This window comes from Dermochelys coriacea, chromosome 10, assembly GCF_009764565.3.
Source record: "Dermochelys coriacea isolate rDerCor1 chromosome 10, rDerCor1.pri.v4, whole genome shotgun sequence".
Classification (NCBI taxonomy): domain Eukaryota; kingdom Metazoa; phylum Chordata; order Testudines; family Dermochelyidae; genus Dermochelys; species Dermochelys coriacea.
The window spans coordinates 35046913-35069032 of record NC_050077.1 but is presented as its reverse complement, the minus strand read 5'-3'; the positions used below and the strand labels follow the sequence as shown (position 1 = coordinate 35069032).

Below are 22120 nucleotides of genomic sequence, written 5' to 3'. Positions count from 1 at the left end.
AACCTGGATGATACCAGAGATGGTACAGATGGTTGGTCTGTATACTTTTGATAGCTATGGGTAGAGGGAAATGGTACCAGGTGGGGTGAAGACAGCTTTTTTAAAGAGTCCTTGCCCTTTCAGGGGTCCTTCAATTTGGAGGAGTCTGATCCAATGAAGCTGCCACATGGGGTTACTTGTTGAAAGGCTTCATGGCAAGCAGCTTAGTAGTAGAAGACTTTCTTGGTGGTGCCAGCATCTTGGTACCATGACAGCCTTAGCAGTACTCGCACTGGGACATGAGGTCTCCTTGCTCCCTGGTCTTAGTGATGACTTTTCCCTCCTCTTGGTCTCTTTCAGGGGAGTGGGGTCTCTTACACTTAGAAGACTTCTGGGTGACCAAAGCTGCTCTATGATATCTGCTTGCCAGGGCTGAGGAAGCCACTGGAGAGCTGTGAGTGACTGAGGCTGATGTATGGAGGATGGGGAGTCAAGATACTGCTGGTCCCTGCTCTTGAAGCTGGAGCACATCTTACACTTGGCTGGGATGCAAGACCCTTCAACGCAGCAGAGGCAGTTGGAGTGCTCATTATTGAGGGGAAGAGACCTGTGGCAAGGCTGGCAGAACTGGAATCCCAGGTTATTGGGCATAACCTACCAGAAAAGACCACAGACTGGCAGGAGCCAAGAGCAGAAAGGCCCTGATCGCAAAGAAAAAAAGGGAAAGGGCAATTCCTCCCTCCCAAAAGCAAAAGACTGTGCTATAAAAAAAGGAATAAAGAATATTATCAAGATAAGACAAAATAAAATAAAAAATAAACCAGCTGGGTCAGCTAGCTAGTGGACACTGCAAACTCCATCTCAAGCCAGCATGGTTGGAAGGAACTAGTGGGGAGGTGGGTCAACTTTTTCCTATATGCCCTCATACCAATGCCCGAGGAAGCATGGGACGCAGGCACAGAGCTACAGGCACCGCTGACAAAACTCTCTGATCAAGAGTGCACAGGTGTGCACACCACCTCTGGTGGAGCATCCATGGGGCAGTAACTCAAAGAAGCTGTTCTATGTTAGTATTTAAGATTACAAAGTCAGAATAGTGATCATGTTGCTGTAGGTATTAGTTGGCATGCATGTAACCAATACCTTAGAAAAAGAAAGGACACACTAGTAGCTGTCATGTTACTGGGAAAAATGCCAATATCTGATCTGACTTCAAATAGTATGTATATGTCAGAATAAATCCAAAGCCCATAGGAGTCCTTCAGTGACTTCTGTGCATTTTGGATAAGGTCCCAAATGAGAAGGAGATGGGAGACCACGGACAGCACTTTTAGAAGGGTTCAGCACTTGCAGTCAGGACTAGGTTTTCAAGTGCTCAGCTCCCATTTAGTCACCAAAATTCATGGCTGGATTTTCAAAAGCGCTCAGCACATTGGCTGCACATGCTTCCCTAGGAGCTGCAGGACGCTCAGCAATTGGAACATTTGGCCCTTTGTTGGGGCCAGACTTACAAAGATGCCCAGCTCCCATGCAGGCATTTAAATAGGGCCAGAGCTGCAAAATGGCTCAGCAGCCAGCAATTCCCATTGTGACACTTAGCCAGATTTTCAGAAGAGTCCAGCACCCAAAATGTGCTTTTGAAAATCTGCCTCTTTAATTAGGTGCCTAACTGGGAGCTGAGCTCTTGTGAAAGTCTAGCTGAGCCCTTGGAGATCTGACCCTGGGCTCTTCTGAAAAGCTGGCCTCATGGCTGAAAGACTCTCAGACATTCTCTGTGAATGGGGATCAGAACCCTGAACAGTATACAGTACTTCCTGCTCTTCATTCCCCACTGCTACAGCCAGTCTATTATCTCCACTTTCTCACCTGCCGAAATAATAAAACCTGCTTTTTCCCATGAACAAACAAACAATATTTTGTAATATTTGAACTCATTAGTCATCGGCTCTTTAAAGGAACTAAATCAATGCTCAGCAGCTGCTCTGGAGAGCTGGAAAAACACAAGAATAAGTCAAGAAGTTCAGATGAAACAACAGCTCTCTAAAGCTTCCCACCCCCTCCATCTCTGAGAGACACTGGATCTTTTTAAATAGCCGTTCAAATACGTGTATGTTTCTGGTGGCCAAAGGAAAACCACCCCCTCTTTATTTTTTTAATCTTATGATATACTCAAATTGCATACAGCTTTTACCACCCACTCCCAATAACCCCACATCTCCCTTAATGGTGACCTACAAGGAGTTTTTTGTAAAAGATGGGTTTGTGTCTTTTTTGCCTTTGTTGTGATGTAGAAACAGAGGTTGAGAGTGTTCTTTATTTTCTTTAAAGAAAAGTTTTCCCACCTGCTTGTTTGTTACTTTAGAATGGGGTAGTCAATATGCAGACCACAGGTCAGGCACTTTTGAACAGTCAGCAAAATCTTTTAATTTACTTATTATGATCATGATTGTTATTATTTTTTCTGGAGTCTGGACCTTGAGTATACCTTGACGAAGAAATTTGGACCTTGACAAAAAGATAATTGATTTCCCCTGTTTTAGAATATAGCGACAGAGCAATTTCCTGCTATGTCTTGGACAAACCTTATTGAATTAAGTTCAATCTTCCTGAATTAAATTTAAGTATTTTAGGAGATCATTGTATTAAAAATGCAAATGTTTCTGTGTTATTGTGGGATTGGACGTAACACCTGTCGGGGGAGACATGGCGGATGTAAACCCCGAAGGGGGTAATGAGCTTCAAAGCAAATGATTTTCAGATAAGAATGAACTTTTAAAGTTATGTGGGTTTCTCAAAATCTCTAGGGGTAGATGTATGCAAATGTACCCTCTTTGGTATGCAAGAACTCAACCTTTTGAAACTTTGCCCTGAGGGTTGGACCTTTGTCTGCTGATCATCCGTAACACAGGGACAAGATCAGAGGCCCAAACTGTATAAAGGAGGGACTCATAGATGCAAGGGTGTGCTTGTTCTGAGCCATGGTGGTTATGGCCACGCAGCCACAGAAAAAAACCTTTGGTGGGGTTTGAAGGACTGACTCTTGCCAGGGCCGTTGGAGTTGGAGTGATCTCTGGTAAGCTTATTAGCGTGTGTAGGTTGTTTTATGGTTTTTAATATGTTTTTTCTATAATGCTTTCACTTTGAGAATCAATGTGCTTGCTTAGAACTGTGGCCAAGTACATTGTTTATAGCCTCTGAGGGGAAAGCAAAGTAGGCCTGCTTAGGCAGTCTGACTTGCTGGGATATTCACAGGGTAGGTAGGGAACTATGCAGCCCCAATCAGGAGGGCGTGTTGGATCTTTAACAAAGACTTCATCTATCTAAAATGTTATTAAACGGTGATGTTAAATAGATGTTAATGAAACCAATAAAATCCAAAGATTTTAAAAATAAAAATCCCTTCTGGTCTCAGTTGCTCAACATTTTTACTCTCTTGGCTCTTGTCATGTCATCATTTCACTACCTCTCCAGTCAGTACAGAATCTTCCAGGCTAGAGAGAATCTGAAATTCTAATATTAAAAAAAAAAAAAGCAAAAAACTAAATTCTCTCAACTGAAAAAACAATGTTCATGCCTCTTTATTATCAAGCAAAAAAGACACAAGCCCAATTTTGTTTTACTTGCAGGTCATTTTTAAAGACTCTAGAACCTCAACAGTTGAGCTTCGATTGGAAATGTAATAGGACTCATTATGAATTAGGAAGTTTACTTAATAACGTATTCAGTTCATAGGAGGTTTCCTCCTAAACAGCATCTGCATGTCACCCAAATGCTCAGAATTTTTCTTTCAGAGAAACCTGGTCTGTTTCTTTGTGCCATGTGATATAACTCTCTTTCTATCTGACACGCAGTGCAGATTTAATTATTTTGTAGAATTCACCTGTGACAACTACAGAGGAATCCTGGACTGGAGTTTTTGCTTTAATAGGAATGAATTCTATCAGCACATCCTGCAGCTGGACCGTTTTAAGTGCTAGTGCAGTTGTAGATCTGCCTGTTTTTTAACAAACCTGTTTAGCTTCAGATGAGAGGAGTCTTAAGACAATGTCTGGTTTCAGGCTTATGTGTTTCATCCCAACAAGGCTGAATTTTTCTAGGTCTAGTTTTTGGAGGATTCTAGCAAGGCTATGAGCCCAGACACCAGGTTTGATCAGCAACACAGTACAAAGAAGCTGGGCTCCTGTAACAAAAAAGCATTACAGTGAAACCAAAGATGTTTAAAGCACTGAGCATTGGAACTCACTCTCAGTAATTTTAAAGGCAAACAACGTAATCGTTTGTCAGCTGGGACAGGCATCTAAAGAACAAGGACTTTTAACAGCAGCTGGTATGCTCCACATGATTCTACTGACAGAACCAAGCAAATACAGAATAAGGATGTGGATATGGTTTAATATTTAGTTTTAAAATATATCCAGACCAGCCAAGGCCAGAAGGGTGATTCTATCCGATACCTGAATATCTGTGAGCACTACCTATAGTTCCAAACATTTTATACCACAAGTTTGTAGATCCAGAATCAATTCATATCAGATCTTCATGTGGGATGCTAATTTTGCATATGTTAAACTTGATAATCGAATTCCCTTTTCCATGTAATATAAGATCAGAACCAAGCCAAAGTTACCACAGGATATATGATGCAATCCTTATGGCAACCATTGAATCCTTATCATTCTTTATTTAGATCCCATATGTTTCTGTTTCCCTACTAGGAATATGCAGTTTAGAAGGGCACTGTCAAATAGCTTAGGTCTAAAGGCTCAGATTCTTAAGGGTACTTAGGCACACAACTGCCAATGATTTTGGTGGGAGTTAGATGTCTAAATATCACTGAGGATCCTGAGCCACTGAGGATCTGACCCTGAGTTTGGGTCACATTTTGCGTGTGACCCAAACTTCCCTCTGCAGAGCTGAGAACTGAGCTCAGCATCACTGTGCATATGCCTGAGAGCCACAAAAAGAAACTGACTAGAAATGGAAAGTGAAACTGATCAGGCTAGCTTCACTGTCCTCACTGGGGGAAATGCATAAAGCAAACAAACTGTGCAAGTGTTGACATTTAAATAACTGCCATTTAAAATTCTAGCAGTCTCGGTAATCGAAAGCACCATATTATTAGGAGTACAATTATTTTTATCCTGATAACATCTTTTTAAGACTTGTTGGCAAAATGTAATGTCAGAAACAGTGAACTGGGACCTGTCAGCTCTTGGTGCCTAACCATGTCAGCTAGCATGAAGCATGTAATAATAAGTATCGTAGGCTTCTAATACGGTTACCATTATTATCTGTTTGCATACATCAGATGTCACTTTATGTTTTCAATGTACCATGTTACTGATTATACAGATGTCAATGCAATGAAGCATCAGTGATACTACATATAATTTGATGCATGAAGTTCTTTTCAAATGGCAAGAGACACGTTATTGATTCATGACACAGAGCAATTTGGAGCCAGATAAAAAATAACAACATGCCCCTCATTCTGTGTACATCTCAGTGAGACAAATTAACCCATTTTCTTCTGGGAGCTCTTACATTATAGGATCACATATTTTCTGTACAAAATCCTTGAACAGAAAGGTAAATGCCATAGCAACAGCTTGCTATGCAGAGGCAAACCTCCCTGCTACCCACAGCTACTGGTGTATAGAATGGCAATCTAAATTACATATTGTTACATAAGTAGTCATTGTCCTCAAGATGTTTTACTCACCATCTGCTGTGTTTAAGGACAAACATTCCTATTCTTTCTGGTATGTGGTTAACAATAGGTGCTGCATATTTATACATATGTATATAAATTATCCACACCTGAAGGTGTGCACGTTCTTACCTTCAGATAAGCCTGCAGAACTGACATCTTCAGATTCCCCTAAGAGCCATACACTGTCCCAGATTCAATCAGTTAATTGCCCTCATATCAATGGGAATTCGCCATGCTGATCACGTGTTACTATAGCCCTTAATTTGTAGGCCTCTGGTGCTCCCCAAAGGTCCTGGCTGATTTCCCCCATCACTTCTGACTGCTCTCTGGTCGTCCCAGGTTTTGCCAATGCTTTTCTAGCCTTTATTACCTTTTCTTCTGTTCTGTGATACCCTCAACTCCCATCCTGGTGGCCAAGGTTTGGCCAAGTGTCTAAGTTAGTGTTGCTTTAAAGGGGGTGGAAGCCAAACTGTTGCATTGGCTTCATGTACACTCCTAAACTGGAGAGGTCTGTTTCTTTCCTTTGGGTGTGTGGGTGGCTTTAAATCAATACAGCCTCAAGAGAAGCAAATGTCAGGTTCCTGGGATGTTTAGACAAGGGCGTGTATATCACTGTCTCTGTTCAAGCCCAGGGAAACATCTTGTGCAATTCTAACTGTCATCCTTTTGCTTGGTCCATGTTGGTATCTATCCAAGCTGGCTCCACAAAGGCCTTGTTAAACCCACTTTCCCCCCAGGGATATTTGCCAAATAACAACTATGTGTAAGAGTGAGACAGAGAGAGAGAACCCTGCCCTCCTCACCTGCTTGCATGTAGGTGAACAATGGTTCTGCGTGGCCTTTGCGAGTCTCTCCCCCTATAGAAGAACAGTGAATTGACTTTAATAAGTGAGCATTGCTTTGAGACAGCAGTTGGGACTATTGTCATCTCTGCTGTACTGCGACATATGGCAATTACACAGACGCTTTTCATGATGTAAGCTTTGTTTTCAAATATCACATCAGGACTTACACGGCTTGATTTCAGAAGTGCTGAACACCAGCAAATCCTGTCAAAGTCCACGTACTCTGCTCACTGAATAGTGAGTAGTCTCAGGGACAATTCCCACCCACTTTAGGGTCCCTTTACACTACCAGAGCAGTGTCAAGGGCCTTAGTATAACTGAGAGTCAGGCCCCCGATGAGATCTTAGGTATGAATGGTTTTCCTGTTTGACAGGGTACCTGCGATGGCCTACACTGGGCACCTATGGGAAGCTTAAGGCCAGTTTAAGGTACATGTGAACCAGGAGCAGCGGAAGCTCCCTAAAAGTGAAGGGGGCCATCAATGCCCAAACCGCGGCCCCACCCCCCTGCACAGCTCCTTCCCCCTGAGGCCCCGTCCTTGCACTGCCCATTCCCCTGAAACCCCACCCGTGCACTGCCCCTTCTTCCCAAGCGGTCACCTTGTCCCTGCCCCCATACAGCCCCTTCTCCCTGAGCCCCCACCCTCACACTTCCACTTTCCCCAAGGCCCCGCTCCCACACTGCCTCTTCCCCCCCAAGACCCTGCCCTCTGCTCGCTCTTCTCTGCCCCCTCCACCCTGTGGCTCACTGTTACAGTCAGTAAAAAGTGATGGGGCCATTGCCTTCTGAACCCCCCTGCTCCAGAGCACCTGATGTGAATTGAGTAGTTTGCTGGAGCCCTGTTTTCCAGCCCCCAGCTCCAGAAGAAAAGTGACAGATGAATTACTTTGATGTCCTGCTCAGGGCTTTAGTGATAATTGTATAAAACAGACCATTCAATCACAAGCACTGATGAGCTGCCAAAATCTGAAGAACTGGTTTCTTCAGTCGCTCTGGGTCTTTGGCGGCACGTCCTTCACTTGCTCCGGGTCTTTGGCGGCACTGAAGGACCCACCTCCGAAATGCCGCTGAAGACCCGGAGCGAATGAAGGACCCGCCACCGAAGACCAGGAGCAAGTTTTTTTTCTCTCCTGCTGGTAATAGCTCACCTTACCTGATCACTCTCGTTACAGTGTGTATGGTAACACCCATTGTTTCATGTTCTCTGTGTATATAAAATCTCCTCATTGTATTTTCCACTGCATGCATCCAATGAAGTGAGCTGTAGCTCATGAAAGCTTATGCTCAAATAAATTTGTTAGTCTCTAAGGTGCCACAAGTACTCCTTTTCTTTTTGCGGATACAGACTAACACGGCTGCTACTCTGAAACCTGACTCATGTTTATAAAATCATTCCCTATGAAGGGACTGGATTACTTAAGGGACGAGCCATGGAATATGGAGTCTTTCACCTCTAGGCTGGTTGATCTCCAGCCTAAATGCACAAGGGCTGAGCAGTGTTATTACCACTTGAAGGTTCTTTGATAGAATGAATTCGTGGATCTCAGTCCAGCTACAGCAGACAGGTCACAAAACCAGCTAACTGTCCCCCTTTACTGGCATTCTCAACAGAGGAGCCAGTGGAGTGAAGGGCCAAGGAGACTGAACTCCCTTCAGACCCCTATAGAACATCCCTCACCATAATTGTTGGGATATATGTTGCTGGGGAAGCTTGTGCTGTTGCTGCCTGTTTAGTGAAGTGTAACTTTATACATAAAATATAAGTAAAGGCTTTCAGTCTCCTGGGGTTTCAGTCTGGCTGCTTTAACAAGCATTACATTCGATTTAAAAAGCAAAACCAGGAAATCCTGTTTGTTAGCAACAGACTAAGTCATTACACTCCTTTTGAATTCATTACAGCGTGGTTTCCATTTCCCACAGCCCTTTATCTGGGAGCTGCCTACCCGCTGGATCACTTCCTTTTAATAAGACCTTTCCATGGCTATTTTTTGTTCTGGTAGAATAGGAAGCAGGACTAAGCGGCAGATCTGACCTTGAAGCTCTCTGGTAATCTCTCAGGGTATATCTACACTGCAGCTGGGAGGTGTGATTCCCAGCATGGACAGTCTGGCACTAGCTCAGCTCGAGCTATTGTGCTATAAACAATGGTGTGGACACCAGGGTATACGGGGCGGTTCTAGTTAGGTCTGAGCTAGGTGGCTAGCCCACACTGCTGACTATGCTGCAATGTCGACACTGCTATTTTCCATGTGCTAGCTCAAGCTCCATGCTGACAACCACATCTCCCAGCTGCAATGCAGACACACCCTTAGCAATCACAGCCCCATAGCACCTATTTTCTTCTTGAGTTTTTTGGAAGCCTGACTGTCCTTCTTGGAACTGTGAGGTTTAGCCCTACTTTCCTTGACAACCCTAGATGGGACTGCTCCTCTGTCCAGGACAGGAGGAAGGATGTAAAGAGAAAGCACTGTAAATTATCCAGCAATTAGGGCACTAGTTTAGGACTGAAGAGATCTGGGTTTAACACTCTGCTCTGACACAGATTTCCTATGTGACCCTGGGCAAATCACTTAGTTCCCCATCTGGGCAATGGAGATAATAGCACTGCCCTGCCTTACATGAGGGATGTGAGGATAAACATACTAAAGACTGTCAGGTGCTTAGATACTATGGTCATGGGGAACACACAATTATCAGTGTTGGACAGACAGGAGGGCTGGATGAGCTCCCACTAGAGACTGCCAGGGACCCTTCTGAACTGGCTGGAGGGGCTCCTAGAGTAAAAGGTGTCCCCACGCTGTGGTCAGTGAGCAAAGGACAGAGTCTGGATCTTGTGATTACCCAAGCTGGCCACTTTCAGCACCATTTCACGGGTCAGCCTGAACTTGTGCACAGGTCGCCTTCTGTGTTCTACTCCATCTGCAAAACTGTTGGTTTATTCCCACTCCTGATGCAGGTCTATCAAAATGATATTGTAACAGAAATCAAGAGCAAGGATGCAAGTCCCTGCCTGGACCCCAGTAAAAGCTGATCTGACCCAAGCTGCAAGCCCCTCATGCTGGCACGACCCAGTGAAGGGGCTGCAGTGATCAAATCACCCACAACCCACAGTGGGCCAGCAGCCTGAAGCCCACTAGCCCACAAAAGGGGAAGGGAAGGGTCATGGTCAAGGAAAGGGTGTCACCAGGGCACTGATTCAGCATACTCCCTGGCAGCCTCCACAGTAGGACGCCTATAGACCCTGACCTGTTAATTAAAGCTGCTCCCGTCATGGTACCCCTTGCAGAGAATGACCAGTCCCCCGTCCTACCTAAGCACAGGGGATTGCAAACTGCAGCCCAGGTTTATTAATGCAGTGGTGATGCATATGACAAAAGGCTGCAGAATTATAATTTTTTGAATATTTATTTTAAGAATAGGGAATAATTTGAAAGCAAACTGAGCCCATGTTTCTGGTCTTACCTTCAGCCCTGGAACCTCTGACAGATGGTGGCAGGTACTTCATAGCAGGGCGACGTTTGCAATCTGCAAAGGGAAAGAGATGTGCTTTTTATGACTAATCCTAGTGTGATGGTCACGACTGCTTGTTGAGATCAGAATTGTAACTATATGTACCATGGAAATAGGAGTGGGCTTTAAACAGCTGCAAACCACCCAAGGGAAGAATTGCTCTTCAGAATAAAGACCCCCGATGGAGAAAACAACAGGAGGAAAGAATTCAGAGTGACCCTGTAAAAGAGTTCCTGCTGGCTGTTGGAGTCATGGTTAATAGCAGTATGTGTGCTGCCTTTTTACCACTGACAATGGCCTATCTGGGCAAACTGACCTTGTAACCACCACCTTCCTGTGCAAGCTGATCTCACAGCCCTGCCTGAACCTTTCTTGCACCAGTACTTTAAGGCAGGTCAATACTACATCAACTCGCAGTGGCTTTTATACACAGTTTTGGGGAGATCTAACTTTGAGATGCTGGCTTCCATTCCATTACTGAAGACCCCCTTTTCATGCTCCTCCACTCTAAACACAGAACACCTGAATAGTTCATTTGCAGATCACCACAACAGCATGTACCTATAATTTTTGACACCAACACAGCTCATGTCTGCTATTGTATTAGACTGCACTGTTGTTCTGCACTACATAAGCACTGTGCATCTGACAGGAGCATATAAGCTTGAGTTGGCAGTAATGCAGATGTGCAGAAACAGGAAGAAATAGAGGGTTATTATAATTCATAAGGAATTTATAATGAGTTTATGGAACTCTGACATCTTCTCCTCATTCAATACACACAGTTATCATGTGCCCATCTCTGGGTACCCAGAAAATGGCATGTGATCTTATAGCATATGCGCATTATGGATTATTTACCCTTTGGTGCTGGGAGCCAAGATTTCTTAAGTGATGTGCTGATAGATTTCATATTACAGGTAACAGAGCGAGCTCCAGGTTTTGCTACTCCAAGGGATCAACTCTGAATAACACCACAGTATGCAAAGTGATTTGGCTTAAACAGGTTTGGCTGCACATTCCTTTCTATGGAAGGAAACCAGGAGTTTACTACTCAGATGTGTTAGTGCCAGCATGTATCATTCATGTTCAGGGAGCCTTTGGCAACAGTGCCATCCATATTCCATGAGTTCCTTTTCCTTTTGTTCAGAAAGAAATCCTAAACAAAGGATTCAGTGCATCACTGAGTTAGTCCCTAAGGAGTCTGCCTGTATAGGGACACCAGGCACTTGACTGTATGTCTGCTACTTTACATGTTGTCAAACCCTATAGAGGTTGACGGCTACCATGTGTTCTGTCATGTGTCTCAAAGTGATCAATCATTATGCAGCATTTTATGAGATCACATGGATCCTTACAACTGTAGGGTGTGGAAGTTTGTCTAATGGGTGTGGGAGTGGTCAGAACAAATGAGTGGTTGTCATGATTCCTAGATTCTATTCCTGCTTTTTTACTGTAAGCCCTTCAGCATGCCATTTAGGCTCTCTGCATCTCCATGTCTGCGTACATAAACATGCAAAATGTCTATAATACTATTTACCTAGCTCAAGGGGCTGTATGGGCTCTTTAGTAGTATAAAGTGCTTTGAGATCCTCAGATAAAAGGTGCAATGGGGGTGCAAGGTGCAAAGTTGTGTTAGACTATTAGAGCCAAAACCTACCTCCACGTTCACCCATATGGCTTCCAGTGACTTTACTGGAGTCCCACATATGCACCCAAGTGCAGAATTTGACCCTGAATTAATTTCATTTACTGTGTTTCTTATCCTGCTTGACTGGAACACACAGCAAAAAGGCTCCTTTGTCTGTGCTCAGTAAGCTGCCCACAGCCTGCCTAACTGCAAAGCCCGTTAACAGTAAGAACAACTCCTACCAGCTATGAACTCTTTCTCGGTGAAGAAAAGGACTGCCTGCCTGAAGGCCATCTCTGGGGTCAAAGCCATCACTCTCTGAAGGTCACTGGTGTTAGTGCTTGGCTTGTCTCCCAGCAGCGTCAGCTTCTTCAGGGTCTCAGCAAGAACCCCAAAGGCATTGACCCTCCGCAGCGCACAGATAAGAGCTGGGCTGGACATCAGCATATTGATGCTTCTTTGCCAGGAGGTATCTCCCACCTCGAAAGGGGTTACTTCTTTGGCCTGACTCCGAGTGAGACGGGGCAACCACTTGAGGCTCAGAAGCTCAAACCCTGGGTCAAGTCCTTCTGCAAGAAAAGAGAAACCTGTTAATTACTAATTGGTAGCTTGAGTTTCCTAGAGGCTTTTCTCTGCTAGTGTCTTACATTCACACTGGTCTTCTGATCTTCTTTAGCAGACAGGAACTTCCAAACTTGTTTGGTCTCCACTCTCCCTCCCATCCACCAGGAAGTGCAATGCAGGGTTTGGAATCACACTGGGATAAAACTTAGTATCTTCAAACAATACAACTTCTTGGAAGTTAAATGGCTAATAATTAGAGCCAGGAATGGGCTACCTAGGAAATAAAGAACCCTGTGCCACATCAGCAGAGATGCATAGAGATCAAGTGCCGCAGTCTGATTAAAGAAAGGCTTTAATGTAGAGCAGGTGAAAGGGATATGTTGGGAATACAATGATATTTAAGTGCTTTGACACAGCATAGTATATAATTATAGATACTGTAACTGCACTGATAATGCTTCATTTTAAGGGACATTAATTATAGTAATAAACTCCATTGTAACATTGACTTGTCACGAGAATAACTTAACTATTGTTATGTTTGCAAACTAGGCTTGTTTTCTGTATAGCAAGATGTTTGGAGGTTCAATACATAATTGTATGTTGCTGACGTTACTATGGGCTAGATTCAGGAACCCTTGCACACAGTGAGTAGTATCATATTCTGGGAGTACGCCCATTGGTTTCAAGTCTACTCTCAGAGTAGGGTGCTATTCAGTGGGACCCAGGCTGCCAGACTCTGACCCTATGTTAAGGACTACTTTGTTTTTTACTTCATAACAATTTCTCTGCAATTAGTGCCAGTTAATAAAATAAAATAAAATAAAACAATCATACTATTTTGCTCTTACATAGCACTTTTCAGGCATACATTTTAAAGCACTTTACAAAGGAGGTCAGTGTCATTATCTCCATTGTACCAATGGGGAAACTGGGGCACAAAGCAGTGAAGTAACATGCCCATGGTCACACAAGAGGCTAGTGGCAGAACTAGAGTAGAACTCAGGTCTCCTGACTCCCCTGTTTTGTTCCCTATCCACAGAACCATCCTGCCTCCTAAATATGAGGGCTGGGCAAACTGGTTTGGATTATATATATGAGCTATCCTGAACCTTAGCACATCCTTGAACTGATTCAAAACCCACTGCAGTCAAATGATGCCCATCTGGGCCAAGATCACTCACTAACATTCACAGACTCTTTAGAGAGATAAATAAATACACCTATCTACCTGACAGGGCCTGGGACAGAGTGTTAGAAACCAGCAGGTGAGGCAGCACTCTGATCACTTACGCACCAATCAGCTCCCCTGGAAAAGGCTGACTAGGGAGGTGCAAGCTAGTTTAGCTGCTCAGGCTGGAAGAGCTAATTAGTCCAGCAGCAGAGGCTATAAGAAGCACACAGGAAGGACGTACTGGGGGAGAGAGGGAGTAACAAGGCTAACTGAGCCCAGTGTGTGCAGAGCTTTCAAGGAAGGGATACTCCAGTTCCTCCCTGGCCCTGTGGGAAAGGGCTAAAGGGAGAAAAGCGCTGTATTAGTGTCGGTAATGGGAATGTAAATAAATCACTCAGCGGAGAGAGTCTGAGAGGTTCATAGATTCATAGATACTAAGGTCAGAAGGGACCATTCTGATCATCTAGTCTGACCTCCTGCACAGCGCAGGCCACAGAATCTCACCCACCCACTCCTATGAAAAACCTCACCTATGTCTGAGCTATTGAAGTCCTTAAATCATGGTTTAAAGACTTCAAGGAGCAGAGAAGCCTCCCTCAAGTCAACCATGCCCCATGCTACAGAGGAAGGTGAAAAACCTGCAGGGCCTCTCCAATCTGCCCTAGAGGAAAATTCCTTCCCGACCCCAAATATGGCGATCAGCTAAACCCTGAGCATATGGGCAAGATTCACCAGCCAGATACTACAGAAAATTCTTTCCTGGGTAACTCAGATCCCATCCATCTAATATCCCATCTCAGGGGATTTGGCCTATTTACCCTGAATATTTAAAGATCAATTACTTACCAAAATCCCATTATCCCATCATACCATCTCCTCCATAAACTTATCAAGTAGAATCTTAAAGCCAGATAGATCTTTTGCCCCCACTGCTTCCCTTGGAAGGCTATTCCAAAACTTCACTCCTCTGATGGTTAAAAACCTTCGTCTGATTTCAAGTCTAAACTTCCTGGTGGCCAGTTTATACCCATTTGTTCTTGTGTCCACATTGGTGCTGAGCTGAAATAATTCCTCTCCCTCTCCTGTATTTATCCCTCTGATATATTTATAGAGAGCAATCATATCTCCCCTCAACCTTCTTTTAGTTAGGCTAAACAAGCCAAGCTCCTTAAGTCTCCTTTCATAAGACAAGTTTTCCATTCCTCGGATCATCCTAGTAGCCCTTCTCTGTACCTGCTCCAGTTTGAATTCATCCTTTTTAAACATGGGAGACCAGAACTGCACACAGTATTCTAGGTGAGGTCTCACCAGTGCCTTGTATAATGGTACTAAAACCTCCTTATCCCTACTGGAAATGCCTCTCCTGATGCATCCCAAAACTGCATTAGCTTTTTTCACAGCCATATCACATTGGCAGCTCATAGTCATCCTATGATCAACCAATACTCCAAGGTCCTTCTCCTCTTCCGTTACTTCTAATTGATGCATCCCCAACTTATAACTAAAATTCTTGTTATTAATCCCTAAATGCATAACCTTACACTTCTCACTATTAAATTTCATCCTATTACTATTACTCCAGTTTACAAGGTCATCCAGATCCTCCAGTATAATATCCCGATCCTTCTCCGAAATGGCAATACCTCCCAGCTTTGTATCATCTGCAAACTTTATTAGCACACTCCCACTTTTTGTGCCAAGGTCAGTAATAAAAACATTAAATAAGATTGGTCCCAAAACCGATCCCTGAGGAACTCCACTGGTAACCTCCCTCCAACCTGACAGTTCATCTTTCAGTAGGACCCGTTGCAGTCTCCCCTTTAACCAATTCCTTATCCACCTTTTGATGTTCATATTGATCCCCATCTTCTCCAATTTAACTAATAATTCCCCATGTGGCACGGTATCAAATGCCTTACTGAAATCTAGGTAAATTAGATCCACTGCATTTCCTTTATCTAAAAAATCTGTTACTTTTTCAAAAAAGGAGATTAGGTTGGTTTGGCACGATCTACCTTTTGTAAAACCATGTTGTATTTTGTCCCATTTACCATTGACTTCAATGTCCTTAACTAATTTCTCCTTCAAAATTTTTTCCAGGACCTTGCATACTACAGATGTCAAACTAACTGGCCTGTAGTTACCCGGATCATTTTTTTTTCCTTTCTTAAAAATAGGAACTATATTAGCAATTCTCCAATCATTTGGTACTACTCCTGAGTTTACAGATTCATTAAAAATTCTTGCTAATGGCTTGCAATTTCAGGTGCCAATTCCTTTAATATTCTTGGATGAAGATTATCTGGGCCCCCCGATTTAGTCCCATTAATCTGTTTCAGTTTCGCTTCTACCTCAGATATGGTAATACCTACCTCCATATCCTCATTCCCATTTGTCATGCTACCATTATCCCTAAGATCCTCTTTAGCCTTATTAAAGACTGAGGCAAAGTATTTGTTTAGATATTGGGCCATGCCTAGATTATCTTTAACCTCCACTCCATCCTCAGTGTTAAGCGGCCCCACTTCTTCTTTCTTAGTTTTCTTCTTATTTATATGGCTATAGAACCTTTTACTATTGGTTTTAATTCCCTTTGCAAGGTCCAACTCTACTCGACTTTTAGCCTGTCTCACTTTATCCCTACATGTTCTGACCTCAATTAGGTAGCTTTCCTTGCTGATCCCTCCCATCTTCCACTCCCTGTATGCTTTCTGCTTCTTCTTAATCACCTCTCTAAGATGCTTGCTCATCCAGGTTCTTGGGGCATCTAATGATGGGGAGGAGTGGGCCCCATTACCGAGCCCCTTTCACCACTTTTCCTAAATGAACCTGCTGAGTTAAGCGTAGCTGGATAGAATTTAGTTGGCCAAGGCCTACAAACCTTCCCCAAGAGAAGGAGTCACCTGGGTTTTGAGGTTGCTTCTGGAAGCCAGGGTGAAGGATTTGGCAAAGAAGATGGCCAGCACTCTTCATGGCTTCCTTTCCAATCAGTGTCAGGATGACAACTTGTTCCATTTCAGGATCTGAGGCGTAGGTTCGGTGGCATAAAAGATCCAGAGGAACATTACACGAGTCTGGCACTGCACTGAGATTGCCTCCTGCTCAGAGAGAAGATCAAAACAACAAACCTAGTTATCCAGGGTAACAAACTTCCTCTTTCTCTTAATGTGGAGCGATTGATTAATTCTCCAGAGAATAACAGAGCATGGGTTCTAAAAGTAGCTTCCTCCCAGATACAAAAGTAGGACATAGGCAAGTGTCTGGTGACTGAGTCTCAAAGTGGTCTAAAGCAAGGGCTTATCTGCAAAACATGAGCAGGTTTTGTTTCCAACGGTGAATCGTTCTCCAGCCCTAAAATCATCAGAGCTAGAAAGTCTGGATTGTGTTTTTAAACTGATGTCTAGTTATTTATATTTGGTTAGGTCAGTGTCTTTTCTCTTTTAAAAATATCAATGTCTATATATTTATTTTAACAGTGAGCAAAAATCAGCTGGTTCATCAGATCACACGGGAGACAAAACTCAATTCAGAGCAATGATGCAGGCTGCAGTAAACCGACTTCTGGTTACTCAGTAGCTCTGTAGCATGGAACACGTTTCCCATGCTTCAGCTAGGCATGACCAGGACGTGTATAACATTCGGAAATCCCTTGAAAGGAACTTTGCCGCATTCTGCTCCTATCACTATAGTTCTTAAACCCAATTGTTAAGCAATTAGGACCAGTATTGATTTATCAGTTGCTACTGGCACCAAGAGGCCAATTACAGCACTTAGGGATTTCAGCCCAGATCTCAAAGCCTTTGAGTTCAATGGGAGACAGGGGCCTAACCATCTTTGAGGAGCTGGGCCTTCATGTCTGCAAATTGGACTCAGAATCTTCCATCAGAATTCACCTGAGTGCACAATGAGTCAGTCCTGAAGCCCTTGTACTCTGGCAAAACACTTACTGAGTTCAATTGTAAGGGCCAAGCAAAGATTCCAGGATCTGGCTTAAGTTTTGGTTTTAATCACCATACCCTTCACTTTCATACCAAATCTATTATCCTCCCTAGCCTAATGCTATTTAGAAATGGAATCCCCAGGAAAAATGTCCTTCTCTTTCTCTCTTTTATGCTACCTATTAAGATTTTATAGCCCACAATATGATATAAATTCTGATTGATAACACAGACACCTATTTTTACTAGGAGAGCTTTTGACTCCTTAAAGCCAATGTATATGGCCTCATTTCTGATACCCAGTACAGGTAAGGATAACACCTTACTAGTTGTCCCATTGAAGTCACTAACCAGAATTAGGAAAAGGTCTCAGAGTACAGTGCTAAATATATTATTATTGACAATGAACCAAATCCTAGGTTCTTGCTCAGGAAAATTCCCAGTAAAGACTCCAGGATCTGGCCCTATAATAGGCAGACCTCAGCATCTCGCTCTGTAATCAGCAGAATCTTAGATTTTCCATCATTCTGACATACCCAGTGTCTGCAACAAGCTGTCAGCATAGGGAGCCACGTGAATACACAATGCAGGTTCCGGTTCAGCACTGGGAGGCAAGTTGCTTCGTACCTCCCCAAGGAGTCCTCGTTCTGCCAGTTCATTCATCAGCCCTAGGAACAGAACAATAGATTGTGTACGAAATATCGCGCACAGCTATTTACGGTGCATTCTGTCAGAGCAAGACTCAGCGGGAATGCACGCCATCCTGCCATCTATCCTTGGGTCATATTTCCAGGCTCCTATTATGGAGATATTAATATGGGTCATGGCGAGTTCATGCAAAGAATATAAAACACATAGTCTTGCAGCCTCGCCAGCATGGTAAGCCACATTAATTTACAGCAGGATTAAGTAGCTGCTGGAAAAGGCTGGCTTGGCCATTACTTTTCTTAGAAAGACTCTTAGCCTTGCAGCCTACATCATAGCATTTTCAATCGACACCGACCCCACATTATGAAAAGAAACCACTCCAAAAAGAAATGAGGAGTCTCTGTGTTCTGTTTCAGCCCTGACTGTCATTTGGTGTCTTAGACTAACTAGGATATATCATCAGGCACGGACGGGTTCTAGGAGTAGGATCCTAGTTGGCATGCCTTGGAAAGGGGAATAGTATTGGAGAAGGAAAGGATTATTTCTTAGCAACACTGGACTTCTTCGTGGGGTCCTTGTAGCCAGCCTGGCATTTCCTGGTGGCCAAGTGAAAGCTTATTTGACAAAACTGTCAGCTTTTCCACAGGTGGCTCCAGAATAAGCCACCAGTCCAGGTCAAGTTAGAAGCCGTGAAGGGTAGCAGGTGTGAGGTTCTGCGGGAGATGGAAGGTAGGCCCACGAGGAGGTTGATGCCTCTACACAGCTACCCGGCAACTGTGATAAGTCTGGATGCATTATCACATAGACCCCATAGAGATAAACACCACAGGAAGCACCACCTCAGAAGGCCAGACTGACAGCTTCCCTCATGGCCCCTGATTGGTCCAGGCACCCTATTTAAGCCCAAGAGAAGTTCCAGGAAGTAACGTGCAACTAGGTGAACTCCCTAACCAGTTATAGTGTCTCACTCCCAGACTCCGACCCTGACTCGGACCCCGGGCTTCTGCCCTTGAACACCAAGTACGATCCCACCCCTGGCTTCAGTACTTGAACTCTGCCTCCCACTTGGACCCCTGGCTTTGGTATTTAGACTCTGACATGGGTTTTTGACCCCTGGCTTTGGTATCTGACTCTCGATCCATGCTCTCAGAGTCAGACACCAGCCCTGCCAAAGGATTGATCCTCCAAGCCTCGGTTGTGACAGCAGGGAAGAGATGTTTGCAAAGTTGGTCTAATGATTGTGGTCAAGTCTGGATGTTTTTCTAAAAGATCTGCTCTAGTTCAAACAGGAATTGTTTCAGGGAAGTTCTCTGGCCTGATTTATGCAGGAGGTCAGATGAGAAAATCAGCCTTGATAGCAGCCTTCAACTACCTGAAAAGGGATTCCAAAGAGGATGGAGCTAGGCTGTTCTCAGTGGTCGCAGATGACAGAAGAAGAAACAATGGTCTCAAGTTGCAGTGGGGGAGGTCTAGGTTGGATATTAGGAAAAACTTTTTCACCAGAAGGGTGGTGAAGCACTGGAATGGGTTACCTAGGGAGGTGGTGGAATCTCCATCCTTAGAGGTTTTTAAGGCCCGGCTTGACAAAGCCCTGGCAGGATGGTTTAGTTGGTTTGGTCCTGCTTTGATTGAACTAGATGACCTCCTGAGGTCTCTTCCAACCCTAATCTTCTATGATTCTATGATCACAATGGTCCCTTCTGGAATTAGAATCTATGAATTTTTGAGAGGCAATCTTTTACCTTTTCAAATTTTTCCTTTTGCCAGTTTCTGCTTGGGTATATGACAGCACTGTAAACACTGTACATATTCTCAGTGACCTTCTCAAAGAGAAATATTTGCTCAAATTCCCTTAGAAAGACCAGGAAACACATTTCTTCAATGAGTAACTTTTCTAAGGAATTTAGGCAGAAAACGATTCAATGCTGTAATTAGTCTGCCATGATTAATCAGTCATACCTGGGCATGTTTTCAGGAGTGTGTGTAATATTCACTGGAGAAAAGAGAAAGAACCTTTTGCGTTATCAAATCATTCTGAACCTCTAAATGTGTTTCCCGTTGTAACATCTGTGATTTATGGTTTTCCATTTTCAAGCATTATACTGTGCACTATAGAACAGCAAAGCACTAATGAGAGGAAGAAGAATAATTCTCAAACTGGGGTAGTTAGTGAGAGGACAATGTAAAGCACCCAAACCCCAAAGAATACATGTACAGGGTCCAATCCTGCAGCGAAAAGGGAGTTCTGCCCAAGTGTGGCTTGGATAACTAGAGGATCACTATAGTGGACTAAAGAAGCAGTGAAGAACGGATGATGTGATTGAAACACAGGACTGAGTCAGGAGAACTGGGTTCTATTCCCAGATTTATTGTATGATCGTGCCCAAGTCAGTTAGCTGCTCTGTGCCTCAGTTTACCCATTTGTTAAATAGGGATAGTAATGCTTTCCCTGAGGTTTAATTCGTGTTTGTAAAATACTTTGAGATCCTTGGGTGGATACTGCTAGAGAAGGGCACAGAGGGAAGTTATTATTTGCCACGTGGAAACTCAATTAACCGGCTTCCAGGGTCCTTGCCTGAAAAGAAATTGAAAAGCTAATAAGGATAGAGACAAGTAAAGAACTTGCTGTGCACTGGACAAAGCCAATCCTGATAGTCTGAACACTCAAAAACAAACGGCCAGCTCCTCGGCTAGTATAAATCAGCATTGCTGCAATGAAGGCAATGGAGCTATACTGATTGACATCAGCTGAGGATCTGGCCCAAAGCATATGCCTACCACTGCACACGTACACCAAGAAATACTTATGTGCTAAGAGACACGATTTTTAAAAAATAGGTGCCAAGTGAGGCTATGTCTGCACTTAAACCGCCACAGTGGCACCGCTGCACTGCTATACACTTCAGTGTAGACACTCATTCCAGTGACGGGAGGTGTTCTCTGTAGTCAATTTTCCCCGACAGGCAGTAGCTAGAAGAATTTGGCCAATGATTCTCTCCTCCTCTTTGGTCATGGGGCACACATCCCTTCTGTCTTTCTAGCTACTTATATGGCCCCATCACTATTCTATTCTATGTAAGTTCTCATACCACCATACTCAGCACCATACTACCTGAGCACCTTCAGTCATGCATTAAGCAACATGACTAATACCTATCATGTCTGTTCCCTCATCCTCTCCCCATGGGGAGAAGCCTGTGCTGAGTCAGGAGAACTGGGTTTGGATTTTTTTTACAGCAGATACATGTTGCTCTATGGTTATATTGGAGGAGGCAAAATCAAAGAAATGCACTTGGAGCAGAAGGTCTGCGATGGTCCTTAGTTCCTGAGGGAGTTCATTCCACAGTCTGGGCCTGGCCACCGAGAACGCTCTGTCAGCAGAGTAACTGATACCATCCCAAGGATTTAAAACTAGAAAAACAATAACAATCTCCCTCTTTCTTCTCAGCCTGTAGAAGGAGCATCGGGCATTGGTTTTTGCAGGTGGCCATATGTGTGACGAGTGGAGACGTGCACCTGTGTGAAGACCTTGCTGAGGGAAAGCCAAGTCAAAGAGACAAGTTTTGAATATGCTGAGGTTTCTCAGCCTCACCCCTTGCAGGAACAAGAGCTGTTGTCCAGGCCTGGATCGAGTGCAATTCTAGCTCCTAGTCTCCCAATTTGTCAAAAGTTTAATTGTTCCATAGCTAGGTAGATGTGGGACAACATGGTCACAGGGGTAGGGGACTCTCTCATGGAGCTAAGGCCAATCCCTTGGAGGCCTTTGAATATCAGGATAGAGACTCTGAACTGGACTCTGTGTGCCACTGCAGAGAGCCAGGGCAGTATGTTCACCTGTGCTCAACCTGTGTTGCTAAGCAGAAGGGCTGCTGCATTTGCAGCAGTTGGAGCTTTTTAGGGCATCTGGCTTCATGAATTCACAGCTACTTCATATGAAGACAGAGAACCTAGAGTACCGAGCACAAAAGCAATGACTCAAATGGATTTAGGGGTCAGAATGGACAAACAGCTGAACATGAGCTTGCAGTGCGACACAGTGGCAAAAATGGCCAATGCCATCCTTGGACATATAGACAGTTGAGTAGGAATATGGAAGTGATTTTACCTCTGTATGTGGCA

The 22120-nt window shown here is 43.9% G+C and overlaps 1 protein-coding gene across 2 annotated transcripts in view; it reads right to left on the bottom strand.

Annotated features, from left to right (window-relative positions):
- Nucleotides 1-22120, bottom strand: part of DNAAF8 (dynein axonemal assembly factor 8) — a 152847-nt gene that overhangs the window by 20523 nt on the left and 110204 nt on the right. For both annotated transcript variants that reach the window (XM_043493524.1, XM_038420719.2), the window contains 6 exons: nucleotides 17890-18021; nucleotides 16319-16513; nucleotides 11920-12246; nucleotides 10000-10062; nucleotides 6496-6549; nucleotides 3990-4159 (listed from right to left, as the gene is read on the bottom strand). In XM_043493524.1, the coding sequence (XP_043349459.1) occupies nucleotides 3990-4159; nucleotides 6496-6549; nucleotides 10000-10062; nucleotides 11920-12246; nucleotides 16319-16513; nucleotides 17890-18021 (941 nt within the window). The remainder of the gene's footprint in view (nucleotides 1-3989; nucleotides 4160-6495; nucleotides 6550-9999; nucleotides 10063-11919; nucleotides 12247-16318; nucleotides 16514-17889; nucleotides 18022-22120) is intronic.